Source organism: Pristiophorus japonicus, chromosome 21 (genome assembly GCF_044704955.1).
Source record: "Pristiophorus japonicus isolate sPriJap1 chromosome 21, sPriJap1.hap1, whole genome shotgun sequence".
Taxonomy (NCBI): Eukaryota; Metazoa; Chordata; class Chondrichthyes; family Pristiophoridae; genus Pristiophorus; species Pristiophorus japonicus.
The window spans coordinates 56,747,246-56,766,773 of NC_091997.1; the positions used below are offsets into that span (position 1 = coordinate 56,747,246).

General features: G+C 45.5%; 1 protein-coding gene across 1 annotated transcript; it reads left to right on the plus strand.

Annotated features, from left to right (window-relative positions):
- The first annotated feature begins 4,196 nt into the window (after positions 1–4,196).
- On the plus strand, positions 4,197–12,425 carry LOC139233532 (probable G-protein coupled receptor 139). Its single transcript, XM_070863932.1, has 2 exons — positions 4,197–4,266; positions 11,512–12,425. Exons 1-2 carry the CDS (start codon positions 4,197–4,199, stop codon positions 12,423–12,425), a joined length of 984 nt encoding a protein of 327 aa, XP_070720033.1.
- Positions 12,426–19,528: the final 7,103 nt, after the last annotated feature.

Sequence of the window (19,528 nt, forward strand, 5' to 3'; positions counted from 1 at the left end):
ACATTCTTCTGTCTACAAATTTAGGTACTTCCTGTGAAAATTCAATGAGCTTCGTCAGACATGACCTACCCTTTACAAATCTGTGTTGGCGCTCTCTAATCAGCTCAAATTTCTCTTTGCATTCAACACTCTGTCCTTAATTATAGATTTCAATAACTTCCCTATAGGAGAGGTTGGACTAGCGGGTCCATACTTTACTGGTTTCTCTCTCTCTCTCTCACCTTTCTTAAATAATGGGGTTACATTTGCAATTTCCCAAACTAAAGGGCCAATTCCTGAATCGAGAGTGCTTGGAAGATTATGGCCAAATCTTCACCTACTTCCTGTAAAACCCTGGGGGGGGAACCATCAGGTCCTGGGGATTCAGACTTTACTGCCATTATTTTTCCTAATATTGTTTTCTTGCTCACGTTAACAATGAGATCCAGTCCTTCAGTCATTTTGAATTTCCCTGGAATGTCAGGTATATTGCTCTTGCTCCTCTGTGACGGTCACTTTTCAACAACCTGCCACTTCCTTATTTCCATTTGCAATCTTACCCGCATTTGTTTTTAAAGGGGCCGCATTACCCTTGATGACTCATTTTCTAATATAAGAGTAAATATCAGTGCATTAATCTTGATATCCCTCACAAGTTTCATTTTGTTTGCTTCTCTTGCTATTGTTTCTGCCTTCCTTTTTTGAACTTTTAATCTCTCGCAGTCCCTTTGACTTGCACTTTCCTTTAGTTTTATAGTCTGGCACCTCGTGTGTCAAACATGGCTGTTTTATTGATAATAGAGCTCTTTGCACTTAGGGATCCCTATTGGTCCTGTTTTAAGATCATTTTTTTTTTGAACTCCCATTATTCATCTGTATTTTTATGCGATAAGTCAGTTGCACTTATTGCTCAATTCTAACCACCGTGTTTGCGTTTATTGCTTTCTACATTCTCTTTCACTCGTGTTGTAATCGTGTATTTAATAAATAAACCTACTCCTCCTCTTCCAGCTTCCCTATCCTTTCTAAAGACCTATAACCTGCAATATTGAATTCCAAATTATAACCAGCTTGCAGCCATGTCTCAGTAATGGCCACCTTGTCGGGCCTCTAAGAAATATTCGAGCCTCTATTTCACTCAATTTATTTCTTATACTCTGTGCGTTAGTATATAAAACTCAATGTGGAGGAGAGAGCCGAGCCTGTCCTGTCCTGACTCTGCCTTTCTCACACCGTTTAACTTAACACCTTTATTATGTTACACCTCTGCTGTAATTGCGTTAGTTATTTCAGTATTCCCTGCTGGAATATCCATGTCACTGTGTGAGTGAACTCTGCTCTTATCCCTTTAGTGGGGGGAAATTACGGTCAGAGGCTTCCTTCGTACGAGCACATCCGACCCAAAAGAAATGTCTGAAACTACCTGGTGGTCCCGGAGGAACGTAGGATTCTGGTTGGAGGCCGACATTCGCGATGCAGCGCACGGGGAGATGCATCTGCTGGAGTCACGTGGGCCTGGACCATCAATCACTGTGCAGTATTCTCATTGATAAAAATGGGAGCTCTGTTTGTACAGACTCCCATCACTATCGATGAGAATAACCCCCCAAAACACCGAAACACAGCACAATAAATAAAAAAAACACCTCACATATTTAAAATTAATTGAAATTAAATGTAATTTTTTTTTAATAGGGTTAAAAATAAACTTATCTTAATGGACAGAATTTTTAACATAAAAATTAATGACTAAATTTAACTTTAGTTTTTCTATGTTTTAAAAGTGTTATGCTGGTAAAAGTAGCTATGCACCTGCTTTCACCAGGCGTAAGTGTTTGAAGGACATTTGCTGGGCAGGAGTTGGGCAAATAGCCCGATCTCTCCCGCGCGGATATCCTTCTCCCAGGGATGCGGAGGATCTGTCTAAAGAAATCTTGACAGATCGGAAAAGTCGGTTTTCGGTGCATGCGCATCGCGCCCTGAGAACCGTCTTTTGCCAGGCCTCGCTAGGTCCGTACGCACATCGGAGAGGACGCAATCTTTGGCCCAATTGAAACGATCATTTCTTTCTCCTGTTTCTGAAGAGCTGGTTGCATGGTCCCCAAATATTTATGGATTTAAAGTCCTTTTACCGCCTTATTTATCCTTTCAGCTCGGACCGTGGTCCCAGCCAAGCCCAACCTCGTTCACAGCCCAACCTCTGTCCCAGCTCAACCTCGGTCCCAGCCAAGCCCAGTGGTACAGCTCCCTCCTGGCCCAGTACTGGTGCCAGTGTCCCAAATAATGGAACCCCTCCTTCTCTCTCCACTCATTTAGCCATGTGTTCACCTTCCTTCATTGTTTGTCAATAAGACAATTAGCACGTTAAAGATCCACGAGATTGCCAGCCTTGAGGTGCTGCTTTCGAAGTTAGCTGCTGACTTCTGATGCGGCCTCATCAGAAGCTCCTCCCTTTTCTACACCACCACATTGGTCCCTAGATGGAGCACTACAACTGGACCTTCCCCTCCCTTTCCAAATTCCTTCCAATCCGTCATGAGACATCGCTGACCATGGCAACCAGCAACATGCTGTGGACTCTCAATCCTGGCTGGAGAGGATGTTACCTCGCCCCTATATTATTGAATCCCATATAACGACTACACTTCCATTCTGTTGCTCCATGGGGCCCAGGTCTGCACTGTGGCTGTCCTCTCCCACAGTACTTCTCCTTATCCCCACAAGTCCCAAGTACACTGTGCCTGTTGGAGAGGATCATGGAGAGATTGAAGAGTATCTGTGGGCCTTCCTCCTCTTTCTCCCCATACCCATCTGAGTGAAACGCACACTCCCCCCTTCCTGCACCTGTGCCTTCCTCTGAGGTATGACTGTACTCTGGAGCAAACTATCTACAGCCCACCCCTCTCCCTTTCCCCAGTTCTCCGTTACTCACTGGCATGTCTTTAACTCAGAATCTGAGCTGGGGTGTCTCACGGTTGAGGCATTGTGGTGGAATACAATGCTGCTGCTGCTGATGGCCCTCAGCGTGTCATGGATGCCCAGCTTTGAGTTGCTGGATCTGCACTCAATCCATCCTACTAAATGCAATGTTAATGTCACACGATGTAATGGTGGGTACGGCAGTGTGAGGACAGACACTGTCCCACAAGGACTGTGCACTGGTCATTTCTGCCAATGCTATCATAGACAGATGGATTTATGATTGGTAGATTGGTGCAAATGAATTTAAGTAGGTTTTTCCCTCATGTTGTTTCTCTCACCACCTGCTGCAGGCCCAGTCTGGCAGCTATGTCCTTCAGGACTCGGCTAGCTCAGTCAGTAGTGGTGCTACCGAGCCACTCTTGGTGATGGATATTGAATCCCCCCACCCAGAGCAGATTCTACGCCCTTATATCCTCAGTGCTTTCTCCAAGTGGTGTTCAACACAGAGAAGTACTGAGTCATCAGCTGAGGGAGTGCAGTGGTGATAATCAGCAAATGGTTTTCTTATTCATGTTTGAGCTGAAGCCATGAGATGTCATGAGGACCAGAGTCACGAAGAAAACTCCCAGTGCACTCCCCCAACCCCCGCCTTTGTACCACTGTACCTGTACCTCTGGTCTGTCTGTCCTACCGGTGGGACAGGACATTCCCAGGGAATGTCCTACTCACAGGCAATGGCTGATAGTTATGATCCTGTGAGTACAATTATGTCAGGCTTGATTATGCTGTGCGACAGCTCTCCCAACCTTGGCACCACTCCCCAGATGTTCGTGACAAGGAATTTGCAGGATCGACAGGGCTGGGTCTGCCTTTCTTGTGTCCTGATTCATTGCCTAATCGCAGCTCAATGGTCCATCTAGTTCTATTATTTTGATCCTTTCCAACCATTTTGATAAATTGAGAGGGTTGCTTGGCCACTTGAGAGCAGTTAAGAGTGAAGCACGTTGGCCTTGGGATTGTAGTTGTTTATAGCTCAGACCTTATAAGGACAGTACGCCTCCTTCTCTAAAGGTTCACTTTCAAATTCTCTAACACCCACTTTTGGCCATTTTATTGCATCAAAAATAAAAGTAAACGACTGGGTTAATTTGTTTGTTCAGTGACTGGAACTAACGTTAAAGGTGATGTCACCTAATTGTGTCTCTGAGGGATCGCATCAGCTATAATAAGGGATCCCTTGAAAGTCGAGCAGAGCATGTGGGGTCGTGAACAGACATCGCTGTTTCTCACTGAGGATGCACGCCCCGCCCACAGGTCTGCTATATGCCATTTACTACACTGCCCTTGCAACCATCGCGGTCCCAGGTAAAGTATTGGAACAAGTTATCGAGGTGTTTTGATGATTAAAGGATTTGATAGGGTAGATAGGGAGAAACGATTTGGTCTGGTGTGGAAATCCAGACCAAGGGGTCATGAGCTTAAAATTAGAGCTGAGCCGTTTCAGGGTGAGTCAGGAAGAACATCTCACACATAGGTAGTAGAAGTCTGGAATGCTTTCCCCTTATAAGTTATTGATCTAAGTCAATTGTAAATGTCAAAATTTAGATTGATAGAATTTTGTTAAGCAAGGGTCTTAAAGGTTCGGGAACTGAGGTGGGCAGATGCAGTAAGGATCAGCTGTGATCGAATTGAATGGCGGAACACACTCTAGGGGTTGGATGGCCAACTCGTGTTCCTATATTGGTAATCAGTACATGGGGTGTGAAACAGACAGCAAACTCCAACAGCTGCAATAGTGTGTAACATGCGGAAACCTGGCTGCTCTGTTCAAAGCCAATCCCAGCATTGAACAGAAGAGCATCCAGATAACACTGAGGATGGTGAACATGGTCTTCTGACCAACTTAGAATTGACCACTCCATGAGAACACAAAGGGGTATGAATAGATAGACACTATGGCAGTTGGAACATGGTGGTAATGTTACTGAAAAGTAATTCAAGAGGCCTGAATTAATCATCCATGAGAAAAGAGTTTAAATCCAACCACAGCAGCCAGCGAATTTAAATAAATCTGGAATGTAAAAAGCTACTATCAATAATGGTGACAATGTAAATACAGAATTGTCATAAAAACCCATGTGGTTCATTGAGCAATGCCCTTTAGGGAAGGAAATCTGCCGTCCTTGCCCTGTGTGGCCTGTATGTGACAGAAATGTGATTGACTCTTAACTGCCCTCTGAAATGATAGCAAGCCACTCAGTTGGCAAGAAAGTGGCTCACCATCACCTTCTGAGGGGCATTTAGGGATGGGCAATAAATGCTAGTGTGATGCCCACATCCTGTGAAAGAATTACATGGAATTGCCAGATTAAAATTTAAAAATTAAATTTCACAATTATGTTGCTCCAATGTATATTTAATAAATGCCTTAATCTACAACTGTTTCAATTAAATCATTAAAAAATTAACAACTTCCATTTCAGAATGACCGCTTTATTGATTTCGACAAATCTATAAAGCTCTGTTGGACACCTTGTGGAGAACAGCGTTCAATTCGGGGAATTGATTTAATAAGTAATTAAACTGTTATTAGTTTCATGAATAAGTTTATTGAAGGTAAAATATACCTCAATGTGCAATTGATAATTCGGAACAATTAATTAAGTGACCAGACTCTCCTGAACTCCCGGACTCTCGAACTCTCCTGAGCTCTCGGACCCTCCCGAACTCCCGGATAGACCAGGAATAAAAGTTCCAAATTGGGGAAAAGCTAACATTGCTAACCTGAGGAGTGATTTGGCCATAGTGGACGAGCAACAGCTACTTGTGGTTAACTCAGTGTCGGAACAGTGGGAGGCACTCAAGGAGGTGATCCGGAAGGCTCAGGCCAAACATGTGCCCTTAAAGAAAAAGGGTGGGAATAACAATTCTAGAGCCCTCTGGATGTCTAGGGACTTACAGGGGAGTATAAAGAAAAAAAGGAAAGCTTATGTCATATACCAACGGCTAAATACTATAGAATCTTTGGAGGAATATAGAAAGTTAAGAGATAACATTAAAAAGGATATTAGGAATGATAAGAGAGAGCATGAAAAATTCTTGGTCAGTAAAATTAAAGAAAACCCAGAGATGTTCTAAAAATATATTAAGAGCAAGAGGATAACTAAAGAAAGGGTAGGGCCTATTAGAGGGTAATATTTGTGTGGAGGCGGAAGATGTGGGTATGATTCCGAATGAATACTTTGCGTCTGTTTTCACAAAGGAAAGGGGCAATGCAGATACTGCTGTCAAGGAGGAGTGTGATATTCTGGAGCTATTAAGGGGTTTAGCAACTTTGAAAGTAGATTTGTACCCAAGCCCAGATGAAATGCATCCCAGGATGTTGAGCGAAGTAAAAGATGAAATAGTAGAGGCCTTGACCATCATTTTCCAGTCCTCTTTGGATTTGGGCATGGCGCCAGAGGACTGGAGGATGCTAATGTGGTGCCTCTTGTTTAAGAAGGGAGAAAGGAATAGGCCGAGTAATTACAAGCCTGTCAGCCTAATCTCAGTGATAGGAAAATTATTAGAAAAAATCCTGAAAGACAGGATAGATCTACATTTGGAAAGGAAAGGATTAATTAGGGACAGTCAGCACGGATTTGTTATGGGAAGATCGTGTTTGACTAACCCAATTGAATCTTTTGAGGAGGTAACCAAGGGTAGTGTGTATGACATAGTGTATATAGACTTTAGCAAAGCTTTTGATAAGGTCCCATATGGTAGACTGGTCACGAAGGTTAAAGCCCATGGGATCCAGGGCAAAGTGGCAAGTTGGTTCCAAAATTGGCTTCGAGGTAGAATGCAAAGGGTAATGGTTGATGGGTGTTCTTGTGACTGGAAGGATGTTTCCAGTGGGGTTCCACAGGGCTCGGTACTGGGTCCCTTGCTTTTTGTGGTATATATCAATGATTTAGGTTTGAATATAGGGAGCATGATTCAGAAGTTTGCAGATGACACTAAAATTGGCTGTGTGGTTGATAATGAAGAGGAAAGTCATGGACTGCAGGAGGATATCAATTTACTGGTCAGGTGGACAGAGCAGTGGCAAATGGAATTTAATTCAGAGACATGTAAGGTAATCCACTTTGGGAGGGCTAATAAGGAAAGGGTTTACACATTAAGCAGTAGGCCACTTAATAATGTAGATGAACAAAGGGACCTTGGACTGTTTGTCCACAGAACTCTTTTTGTGAGAAAATTAAAACATTAAATCATAAAATCATGTCCCCCAGATCTGGTGGGTGCACCAAACATTTCAAAGGCCCTTTTTTTGTTTGGTTTTTTTTTAAAGTTTTTTTTTGGGCACTAAAATATTTTTTTTTCTCCAAGTGCCCCCTATAAAAGGGGAGGGGGACACTAAAAAACACTGGCAATTAAAACAAATTAAACTTTAAAACATAAAATCAAATTAAAATTTGGTTGCCGGGCGTGACGATGCACTCCAGTCCCTCCGGTGCCCACCTCTCGCGGAAGGCCGCGAGCATACCAGTGGACACCATGTGCTCCATCTCCAAGGACACCCTGGCGCGGATGTACGCGCGGAAGAGAGGCAGGCAGTCAGGTTGAACGACCCTGCTTGTCCACAGATCCCTGAAAACAGCAGGCCAGGTGGATGTGGTTAAGAAGGCATACGGAATGCTTGCCTTTATTGGCCAAGGCAGAGAATACATGAGCAGGGGTGTTATGCTTAAATTGTATAATACTTTGGTTAAGCCACACCTGGAGTACTGTGTGCAGTTCTGGTCGCCGTATTATAGGAAGGAATGATTGCACTAGAGAGGGTGCAGAGGAGATTTATTAGGATGCTGCCTGGAATGGAGAATCTTAGCTATGAGGACAGATTGGATAGGCTGGGTTTGTTCTCCTTGGAACAGAGGAGGCTGAGGGGAGACCTCATTGAGGTGTACAAAATATTGAGGGGCCTTGATGTAGTGGCTAGCAAGGATCTATTTCCATTGGTGGAGGGGTCAATTACGAGGGGGCACACTTTTAAGGTGTTTGATGGAAGGTTCAGAGGGGATTTGAGGGGAGGCTTCTTCACGCAGGTGGTTGTGGGGGTCTGGAACTCGCTGCCTGGAAGTGTGGTGGATGCAGAAATCCTCACCACATTTAAAAGGTGCTTGGATGGGCACTTGAAATATCAGAACCTGCAGGGTTTCGAACCTAGAGCTGGTTATTGGGATTAGATTGAATAACCTTTTGTTGGATGGCGCAGATACGATGGTAAGTACTGCAGGGAATTGAATATGGCCAGGGTGATCTCTTGGACAAGTTTTGATCGCCTGGATGGGTCGGAGAGAAATGTTCCCAGATTTTTTTCCTCAATTGACCTGGGTTTTTATCTGGTTTTTCCTTCTCCCAGGAGATCATGTGGCTCCGGTTGGGGTGGAGTATAGAATGTTGCGGTGTAGGGGGTGTCGCAGTTGTGTGAGGCGGACTGGTTGGGCTCGGTGCTCTTTACCTTTCTGTCATTGTTCATAGGTTTATATGTAACCTTCAGGGCTGCTGACCGAGGGCCATGTGGCTCTTTGTCGGCCGGCACGGACACGATCTATGTTTCTATGTTTCTATTAAACATCTGTTTCCCAGGAGCACTTTACCCTGCCTCCTGCTTCCCTTCCCCCTCCCCCCACCCCCGTCTGGGTTATACCCCCCCCGCTCTCCCCCACTCCTCCCCCACCTCACTCCACCAGTTCACGTTATCCCCCTCACCCTTCCGCCCCCAGTCCATATTATCACCCTTCCCCCCCCAGTCTGGGTTAGCTTCCTCTTCCCCCTTGTCTGGGTTGTTCCCCCCCCCGCTCCTAATCCGGGTTAACCCATCCCCCCTCCACCCAGTCCAGGTTATCTGTCACTTCTCTCCCAGTCCTGCCGCTCCGGGATGTCCTGCTCAAACTCTGCTCTCCCCGAACGCTGGTCCTGATCCTCGACGGTTCCAATTCTAACTCCTTCCTCCCCCAGTACACATGCTCAAACATCCAATCTGGCCCTTGGATTCCTCCATGAGATTCGACACCCATTCCTGCCCGCCACATCATCCTGCTCACTTTTACTCAATGAACCATTTGGAAATCGTGATGTTTCCGTCACTGTGGCTCCATTTGCTTCTCCCCAGTGGCTCTGGGTGTTCTTTGATGCGCCCTTCTATTCAATTCTGTGTATTTATTTCTAGAGGTATGATCTTATTTCAGTAAGTAGAACTCTTGCCTCTTAGTCCGAGAGTTATCGCTTTAATGTCCCACTCCAGGACCTCAGTCCATACTTCAGTTTGACACCAGGAAGTATTGAGGGAGCGCTGCATTGCAGGACCCGGGGTTACCCACCAGACATTAAACAGATTTCCCAGTTAGGTACTTGTGATGGAAGTTCTGGATTGTATTGGGATTTTGAAGACAGGCCGGAAGATCTACTGGTGCACTGGACAATATTTTTTACTCAACCAATGCCGCTATTCCTAGACTAACTGGTTAATGGTCTCACTGCTGTTTCTGGGGATTGGCTCACACAGATTGACTGTTGAGTCTGTCAATGTGAAGCCGTTCGAATATAGTGAGAGACCTGTCACATCAATACAAGGCTCCACAATCTTTGTTTCATTGGTTATAATATTTATTTACATTTGTTTTTATTTTTATTCCATTTGTTTCACTGTTAGTTACGTGTTTTTGAACTAATTATCTTGAATCTGTAAATATTACTATTGATTTATGTTATTCATCATTATAGAATCGAGTATCTTTAATTTTATTGAATTTCCACCATTATCAAATGGATTTTTTATTGTTGTGATTTTAAATATTATGGTTCATTTACCCAAGGGCTCCAGTCCACCTCACCTCCAATTTGGATGATTATATAAGATCAGAAAAATGAGAAGCAGGAGTCGGTCCCACAGCCCCTCGAAGCTGCTCCCCCATTCAATAAGATCATGGCTGAACTTCGACCTTGATCCACTTTCCCGATCATATTCCCATGCTCTTTGATTCCGCTAGATTCCAAAAATCTATCGATCTCTGTCTTGAATATAGTCAACGACTGAGCCTCCACAGCCCTCTGGGGCGTAGAGAATTCCAAAGATTCACCACCCTCTGAGTGAAGAAGTTTCTCCTCATCTCAGTCCTAAATGGCCGACTCCTTATCCTAGTTCCAGACTCTCCGGCCAAGGGGAATTCAGACTCACAGCATTGACCCTGTAAAGCGCTGTAAGAATATTCTATGTTTCAATGAGATCACCTCTTATTCTTCTAAACACCAGAGAATTTCAGCCCATTCTACTAAATCTCTCCCGATTAGACAACCTTCTCTTCCCAGGAATCAATCTAATGAACCTTCATTGTACCCCCTCTAAGGCAAGTATATCCTTCCTTCGGTAAGGAGACCGAAACTGTGCACAGTACTCCAGGTGTGATCACACCAATGCCCTATATAATTGTAGCAAGACTTCCTTACTGTGAGACTCCAACCCCCTTGCAAAAAAGGCCAACATACCATTTGCTTTCCTAATTGCTTGCTGTACCTGCATGTTAACTTTCTGTGATGAATGTACAAGGACACCCAAATCCCTCTGAATCCCAACATTTACTCCTACCTCATTTTTAAAAATTATTCTGATTTCTTATTCTTCCGACCAAACTGGATGATGTCACACTTTCCCATGCTATACTCCATCTGCCTCCACCTTGGCCAATCACTTAACTGCTCAATGGCCCTTTGCAGCCACTTCGTGTCCTCTTTATAGCTTTGTATCATCAGCAAACTTGGATATATTACACTTGGATCCCTCATCTAAGTAACTGATATAGACTGTAAATAGCTGAGTGACAAACACTGAATCTTGTGGCACTCCACTAGTTGCATCCTGCCGTCCCAAAACAACCCATATAATTTATTTGTTCCCTGATGTGGACTTTGTTGGCAAAGCCAGCATTTGTTGCCCATCCTTAATTGTCCTTGAGAAGGTGGTGGTGAGCCACCTTCTTGAACTGCTGCAGTCCATTTGGTGAAGTAGTCCCACAGTGGTGACTTTGTCGCTGAAATTTGGTAGAACTGAGTGGCTTGCAAGGCCATTTCAGAGGGCAGTTAAGAGTCAATCACATTGCTGTAGTTCTGGAGTCACATATAGGCCAGACTGGGTAAGATAGGCAGGTTTCCTTTCCTGAAGGACATTAGCGAATCAGATGTTTTTTTTATTTCTAGTGACTGTTTTCTGTCCGTCAGCCAATCCTCAATCCATGCTAACATATTACCCTCAATTCTATGAGCCCTAATCATGTCCAAAAAACTCTTGTGTGGCAACTTATCAAATACATTCTGAAAATCCAAATATACTACATCTACTGGTTCCTCTTTATCTATGCTGCTAGCTACTCCCTCAAAAAAAACTCTAAAATGATTTGTTAAGCATAATTTTCCTTTCTAAAACACGTGTTCACTCTTCCCAATCATATTAGGTTTTGTTTAAAACACATCACTTCAAGTATCTAAGTATTATATAATTTCTGTCAATGTAAAACATTCATTGAGATTCTGTTCTGTAACTTCCCATCTCTCTATCTCTTTCTTTTGCAGCTAATTTAGTGGCGATTGTGATCCTATCCCGAGGAAGGTGCGGTCTCTCCAGTTGTATCACTCGGTACCTGATGTCCATGGCAGTGACGGATCTCCTGGTCATTATCACTGCTGTGATATTAAACCGGATTAGTGGAATATATTTCCCAGGTAGTTTCCTGTCCATCACACCGGTGTGCAGTCTCAGCATTGCGCTAACTTATGCAGCCAGAGTCAGTTCAGTCTGGCTAACTGTCGCATTCACCTTTGATCGATTTGTGGCCATTTGTTGCCAGAAGCTGAAAACAAAATATTGCACCGAGAAAACGGCGGCCATTGTTATAGGAATAGTCTGTGCATTGGGTTGTTTAACCAATATACCCTGGTACTTTATACACGAACCCATCTACATAATTGACAATGTCCCGTGGTACTGCAGACTGAAGGATATCCGTTATACTTCACCTCTATGGACAGTATATGATTGGGTTGACCGTATTTTGACCCCGTGTGCCCCGTTCCTCCTGATCTTGCTGCTCAATGCCCTGACGGTCAGATACATTCTGGCGGCCAGCAGAGCCCGCAGGAGACTCCGGGCCCACAGCAATGGGGAGAGTCAGAGCGACCCAGAGATGGAGAGCCGGAGAAAGTCCATCATCTTACTCTTCACCATCTCAGGCAGTTTCATCCTGCTGTGGATGACATACGTTGTGCAGTTCTTACATGTGCGCATTACAAACGATTACAACTTCAAAAGCTTCAGTGACCCCAAATTTATTCTCCAAGAAACGGGAAATATGCTTCAGCTTCTGAGTTCTTGCACCAACACCTTTATTTACGCAGCGATTCAGAGTAAATTCAGAGAGGAGTTAAACAACGCTGCCAAATACCCACTGAATCTAATTGTTAAATTAATTATACAGCGAAAAAAATAAATTCCAATATTAATTCTGTCTGGTGAAAATATTAATTGCTCTCGCCTATTAACAGTCTGAGAAACAAAGATATTTGTTTCTAAACAGTGACACATCTGAAAGGGAGATATTTTCCATGTTTTGTGGCAGCTCTTAAATAACACCACCTATATTATTGTAAAGATAAGAATCATACATTTGTTTCAGAGTCGTTGGATTCCGCTATGGGGATCGTTACCTGACAATACCGCTGAGACAAATATCCCAATTTATTGACAGGTTACATTATTGTATTAATTATAAAAATCATTACAAATTACTGAGAGATGAGCATAAATGTCTTAGTCACTTGACAAGAGTTCTGCAGATGTTGGCCTTGGATGTCCCTGCTGCAGATGGGTGTCTTCATGAAAGCACAAACTCAAAGTCTGACCCAAGTTGTCCTCTGTCTCCCCCTACGACAATGGAAAGAGTGCCGTGATTTGATTTTCTTGCATCAACTGGTAGCTGCTTATTAATGTGGAATAAAGTTGATCATTTTCCATTGCTGATTTAATACTGTGCACATTTTCTGGTATTGAGGAGTCCATTGCACTGGGATCTCTGTGTGGTATGTTAGTTCAAGGTCCCTCTGATTGGGAATAGTTTGAGACTGGTACTGTGCTGTCAGAAGAGACTGGTACTGTGGGGATACTTTATGACTGATCTAAGACTTTGGAGAGAGTGTGGGGCAGAGTGGTGAGTTCCAGATTGATACAGGGAGATGGGATGGAGCAGGGAAATGGGATTAGTTGGGGTTGAAAAAAAATCTTTGCTGAGAATGCAGAATGTGAGATTCATAGAATCATACAAACTGTGGTATATGTAGCACACAAATCACTGACTCCACACGGTCTAGTGTAAATCTAACTGCTGTGACCTTCGTCCTTTATTGTTCAGCTCCAGAGTGCCTCTCAGGTGTGGTGGTCAGCCTTATATAGCCCTTGTTGCAGGTACTACCAGGTTTCCCACCACAGCGCCCTCTGTGGTGTGGCATAGTGCTTACATTACATTTACGGTACTGGGACGATACACACATCATTACATAACATCACCTTCCCCCCCCCCCCACCAGGACGCAGGACAACGATACACACATCATTACAAAACATCACACTTGTCCAACAAAAGGCAGGTGGGCATAGACAGTGCGTTAGTAAGGTACATATTATCTGGTACATTAACTGGTTATTGACTGGTAACGGATCCTTGATTTCCTTGTTAGCCGTTATCATTAATTGTACTTCATCCATTATTTTACACAAATACAGTGGCCATTCAGCATTAAAAAAGTAATTCTTATTATAAATTCATTATCTCACATTAACATAGCTCATTTTAGACTCGCTCTGCCTTACAGAAGTCCCTTGTGGGGACCACCTCTTGGTAAGGCCCTTTTAGGACTCCCGGATGCACTTCCTTTTTAAGGTGCCATCTTTGATGCAGGAGGATTCCACGAGGCTTCTCCTTGGGTGCCGCCATCTTTGATGCTCTGCTGCTCCGACACGATGCCGCCGCCATCTTCTTCTCCGCCGCTCCGGATGCCCTCCGCCGTCGCAGCCTCCGCTCCCCTCCGCTGCCACCTGACTTGCCGCCTCTCCTGCGGCCGTCGTGGTCTCTCCAGCGGCCGCACTTGCCGCGTCTCCCACGGCCTCCGTAGCCGCCGACCTCCAGCTGCTGCCGCCGCCCGACACTAACAGCTCCTCGGCGGGGCTCTTCCGAACCGCCGGCCATCCTGGATCCCTCGCACCCCGCCGGCTCACTCCCCCCCCACTAGGCCCCTCTCTGCAGGGCTGCTTACCTGTGGGGGCTGAGGCTGCGGGATCTGTGTGAGGTCCGGGCCTGGGGCTTGCCTGTGGGGGCTGGGGCTGCAGGGTCTCTGTGTGAGGTCCAGGCCTGGGGCTTGCCTGTGGGTGGATTGAGGCTGCAGCTCCAGCTCGGTCGGCGCTGCTCTCTGGGGACCCGGGGCACGGCAGCACCCCGGGGAGCAGCAACCTGTGGAGTGGTGAAGGCTTCCCAGCTCCCACGGACCGTCCCCATCCACCTCCGGCCGAGGAGTGTTGGCCCATCGCCTGCAACGACCCACAAAGGTAAACCGTGCGTCTCGTCCCCGTGGGATACCTGCACCATCGCTCTGCCAAGAACAGGTATTAGTTCCCTGGTGTAGGTACGCAGCTTCGCCGTGACCGGGACCAGCTTGGGTCGTGCAGCTGGGTTAATCCACAGTTTATCAAAAGTTCTCCGACTCATCAACGACGGACCCGATCCCGTGTCCACTTCCATACTCACTGGGACTCCGTTGATTTTTATTTCCCTTATCACTGGGGCGAATCGTCGGTACACGTATACAGTCCCAACACCTCATCATCTTCTACCTGCTCCTCGCTGAACAGTAGATCATCCCCCATCTCCTCAGCCACATGGTGAGTCCGATTTCTTTTACACATACGCTGAAGGTGGCCTTTCAGGTGGCAGGTATTGCACGTATACTCCGCAAACCTGCACCGGTGAGGCCCATGGCTTCCTCCGCAGCACCAGCATGGTGCTGCTTGATTGGCCCCCCTCAGCGGACTCTGAGTTCCAGGATCCCGAGGTCCGTGCTCTCTGCCCCGGGCAGAGCCACGTTCTGCAGTTTTGTCCGTGGTGGGCGCTATCCTGTGGACAGTGCCTGCCGGGTTCGAGACTGTGTGGATTATTTGCTTGGTGCTGCAAGTCGAGGTCATATATGCCCGGCTGGTGGTGATTGCTTTTGTCAGGGTGACTGTGGATTCCGTGGCCAGCAGCTTGTGAAGGAGACCCTCGTGGCCAATCCCCATGATGAAAACGTCCCACAAAGCCTCGTCAAGGTGTGCCCCAAAATCACATGGCGCCGCGAGTCTCCTGAGGTCCGCAGCATATTTGGTGATATCCTGGCCCTCGGGTCTGCAGTGATGGTAAAATTTGTATCGGGTCGTGAGGATGCTCTCCTTCGGTTTCAACTGGTCACGAATGAGTTCAGTCAGCTCCTCGTATGACTTGTCCCTGGCGCTCCCAGGTGCCAGCAAATCCCTGACGAGACAATAAACCTCATCTCCACAACTGGAGAGCAATATCGCCGTACGCTTATCTCTCATTGCGTATGTGTCCTCCGTCAGGTCGTTTGCTGTGAAGTAGTACTCGAGCCTTTCCGTAAAGGCCTCCCAATCATTGCCCACGGTAAAATCCTTTAGCGAGCCCAGAGTAGCCATGGTTGCGTGGAGTTCGTCCGCTTCCTTGTTGCCAATGTGGTGTATGTAGCACACAAATCACTGACTCCACACGGTCTGGTGTAAGTCTAACTGCTGTGACCTGCGTCCTTTATTGTTCAGCTCCAGAGTGCCTCTCAGGTGTGGTGGTCAGTCTTATATAGTCCTTGTTGCAGGTACTACCAGGTTTCCCACCACAGAACTCTCTGTGGTGTGGCATAGTGCTTACATTATATTTACGGTACTAGGACGATACACACATCATTACATAACACAAACATTGAATGGTTACAGCGTGGAAGAGGACCATTCAGCCTGTCGAGCCCATGCCAGCTCCCTGCAAGAGCATTTCAGCTAGTTCCACTCCCCCCGCCCTTTCCTCGTACCCCTGTAATTATTTTTCCTTCAGGTACTTATCCAATTCCCTTTTGAAAACCGCGATTGAGTCTGACTCCACCACCCTTTCAGGCCGTGCATTTCAAATCCTAACCACTTGCTGCGTAAAAAAGATGTTTCTTATGTCACCTTTGGTTCTTTTGCCAATCACCTTAAATCTGTGTCCACTGGTTCTCGACCCTCCTGCCAATAGGAGCAGTTTCTCTCTATCTATTCCATCCAGACCCCTGCGTTAAATTTCAACTGCCACCTGTCCGCCCACCCATTCCACCAGCCTGTCTATGTCCTCTTGAAGTCTATCACTATCCTCCTCACTGTTCACGATACTTCCAAGTTTTGTGTTATCTGCAAATTTTGAAATTGTGCTCTGTACACCCACATCCAGGTCATTAATATATATCAACAAAAGCAGTGGTCCAACAAAAGCTGGGGAACACCACTGCATACCTCCTTCCAGTCCGAGAAACAACCGTTCCCCACTACTCTCTGTTTCCTGTCACTGAGCCAATTCTGTATCCATAGAAACATAGAAACATAGAAAATAGGTGCAGGAATAGGCCATTCGGCCCTTCGAGTCTGCACCACCATTCAATAAGATCATGGCTGAACATTCACCTCAGTATCCCTTTCCTGCTTTTTCTCCATACACCTTGAGCCCTTTAGCCATCAGGGCAATATCCAACTCCCTTTTGAATATATCCAACGAACTGGCATCAACAGCTCTCTGCGGTAGAGAATTCCACAGGTTAACAACTCTCTGAGTGAAGACGTTTCTCCTCATCTCAGTCCTAAATGGCTTAACCCTTATCTTTAGACAGTGAATCCTGGATCTGGACTTCCCCAACATCAGGAACATTCTTCCTGCATCAAACCTGTCCAGACCCGTCAGAATTTTATATGCTTCTTTGACATCCCCTCTCATTCTTCTAAACTCCAGTGAATACAGGCCCAGTCGATCCAGTCTCTCCTCATATGTCAGTCCTGCCATCCTGGGAATCAGTCTGATGAACCTTCGCTGCACTCCCTCAATAGTAAGAACATCCTTCCTCCGATTAGGAGACCAAAACTGAACACAATATTCCAGGTGTGGCCTCATCAAGGTACAACTACACTAAGACCTCCCTGCTCCTATACTCAAATCCTCTTGCTATGAAGGCCAACATGCCATTTGCCTTCTTCACCACCTGCTGTACCTACATGCATACCTTCAATGACTGATGTACCATGACACCCAGGTCTCGTTGCACCTCCCCTTTTCCGAATCTGCTGCCATTCAGATAATATTCTGCCTTCAGGGTTTTGCCACCAAACTGGATAACCTCACATTTATCTACATTATACTGCATCTGTCATGCATTTGCCCACTCACCTAACCTGTCCAAGTCACCCTGCAGCCTCTTAGCATCCTCCTCACAGCTCACACCGCCACCCAGCTTAATGTCATCTGCAAACTAAGAGATATTACACTCAATTCCTTCATCGATATCATGAATGTATATTGTAAAGAGCTCCTTCGTGAAGACAGAACCAAAGTATTTATTCAACTGGTCTGCCATTTCTTTGTTCCCCATTATAAATTCACCTGATTCTGACTGCAAGGGACCTACGTTTGTTTTCACTAATCTTTTTCTCTTCGCATATCTGTAGAATCTTTTGCAGTCAGTTTTTATGTTCCCAGCAAGCTTCCTCTCATACTCTATTTTCCCCCTCCTAATTAAACCCTTTGTCCTCCTCTGCTGAATTCTTAGTTTCTCCCAGTCCTCAGGTTTGCTGCTTTTTCTGGCCAATTTATATGCCTCTTCCTTGGATTTAACACTAACCCTAATTTTCCTTATTAGCCACGGTTGAGCCACCTTCCCCGTTTTATTTTTACTCCAGACAGGGATGTACAATTGTTGAAGCTCATCCACGTGATCTTTGAATGTTTGCCATTGCCTATCCACCGTCAACCCTTTAAGTATCATTTGCCAGTCTATTCTAGCCAATTCACGTCTCATACCATCGATGTTACCTTTCCTTAAGTTCAGGGCACTAATCTCTGAATTAACTGTGTCACTCTCCATCTTAATAAAGAATTCTACCATATTATGGTCACTCTTCCTCAAGAAGCCTCACACAACAAGATTGCTAATTAGTCCTTTCTCATTACATGTCACCCAGTCGAGGATGGCCAGCCCTCCAGTTCGTTCCTCGACCTATTGGTCTAGAAAACCATCCCTAATATACTCCAGGAAATCCTCCACCACCTTATTGCTCCCAGTTTGGTTAGCAAAATCTATATGTAGATTAAAGTCACCCATGATAACTGCTGTAGCTTTATTGCGCGCATCCCTAATTTCTTGTTTGATGCTGTCCCCAACATCGCTACTACTATTTGGTGGTCTGTACACAACTCCCACTAGCGTTTTCTGTCCTTTGGTATTCCGGAGCTCTAACCATACAGAATCCACATCCTCCAAGCTAATATCCTTCCTTACTATTGCGTTAATTTCCTCCTTAAAGCAACACTACCCCACCTCCTTTTCCTTTCTGTCTATCCTTCCTGAATTTTGAATACCCCTGGATGTTGAGTTCCCAGCCTTGGTCACCCTGGAGCCATGTCTCCGTGATGCCACTTATATCATATTCGTTAATAGCTGCCTGCGCGATTAATTCATCCACCTTATTACGAATACTCCTCGCATTGAGGCACAAAGCCTTCAGGCTTGTCTTTTTAACACACTTTGTCCCTTTTGAATTTTGCTATAATGTGGAGCTTTTTGATTTTGCCTTGTGTTTCTCTGCCCTCCACTTTTACTTTTCCTTTTTCTATCTTTTGCTTCTGTCCCCATTTTACTTCCCTCTGTCTCCCTGCATAGGTTCCCATCCCCCTGCCATATTCGTTTAACACCTCCCCAACATCACTAGCCAACACTCCCCCTAGGACATTGGTTCCGGTCCTGCCCAGGTGCAGACCGTCCGGTTTGTACTGGTCCCACCTCCCCCAGAACCGGTTCCAATGTCCCAGGAATTTGAATCCCTCCCTCCTGCATCACTACTTAAGCAACGTATTCATCTGAGCTATCCTGCAATTCCTATTCTGACTAGCACGTGGCACTGGTAGCAATTCTGAGATTACTACCTTTGAGATCCTACTTTTTAATTTAACTCCTAGCTCCCTAAATTCAGCTTGTAGGACCTCATCCCGTTTTTTACCTATATCATTGGTACCTATATGCACCACAACAACTGGCTGTTCACCTTCCCCTTCCAAAATATCCTGCAGCTGCTCTGAGACATCATTGACCCTTGCACCAGGGAGGCAACATACCATCCTGGAGTCTTGCGGCCGCAGAAACGACTACCTATTCCCCTTGCAATAGAATCCCCTACCACTATAGCTCTCCCACTCTTTTTCCTGCCCTACTGTGCTGCCACCGTCCCTTTTATTCCATGGGTTTCAACTTTGCTGGCAAGCCTATTATG

What these genes read in the sequence shown, in the direction of transcription:
- LOC139233532 (XM_070863932.1), top strand. Translation starts at nt 4,197, where the DNA reads ATGCACGCCCCGCCCACAGGTCTGCTATATGCCATTTACTACACTGCC. An exon ending in TGCAACCATCGCGGTCCCAG is followed by an intron (nt 4,267 to 11,511) that starts GTAAAGTATTGG and finishes TTTCTTTTGCAG; the next exon opens with CTAATTTAGTGGCGATTGTG.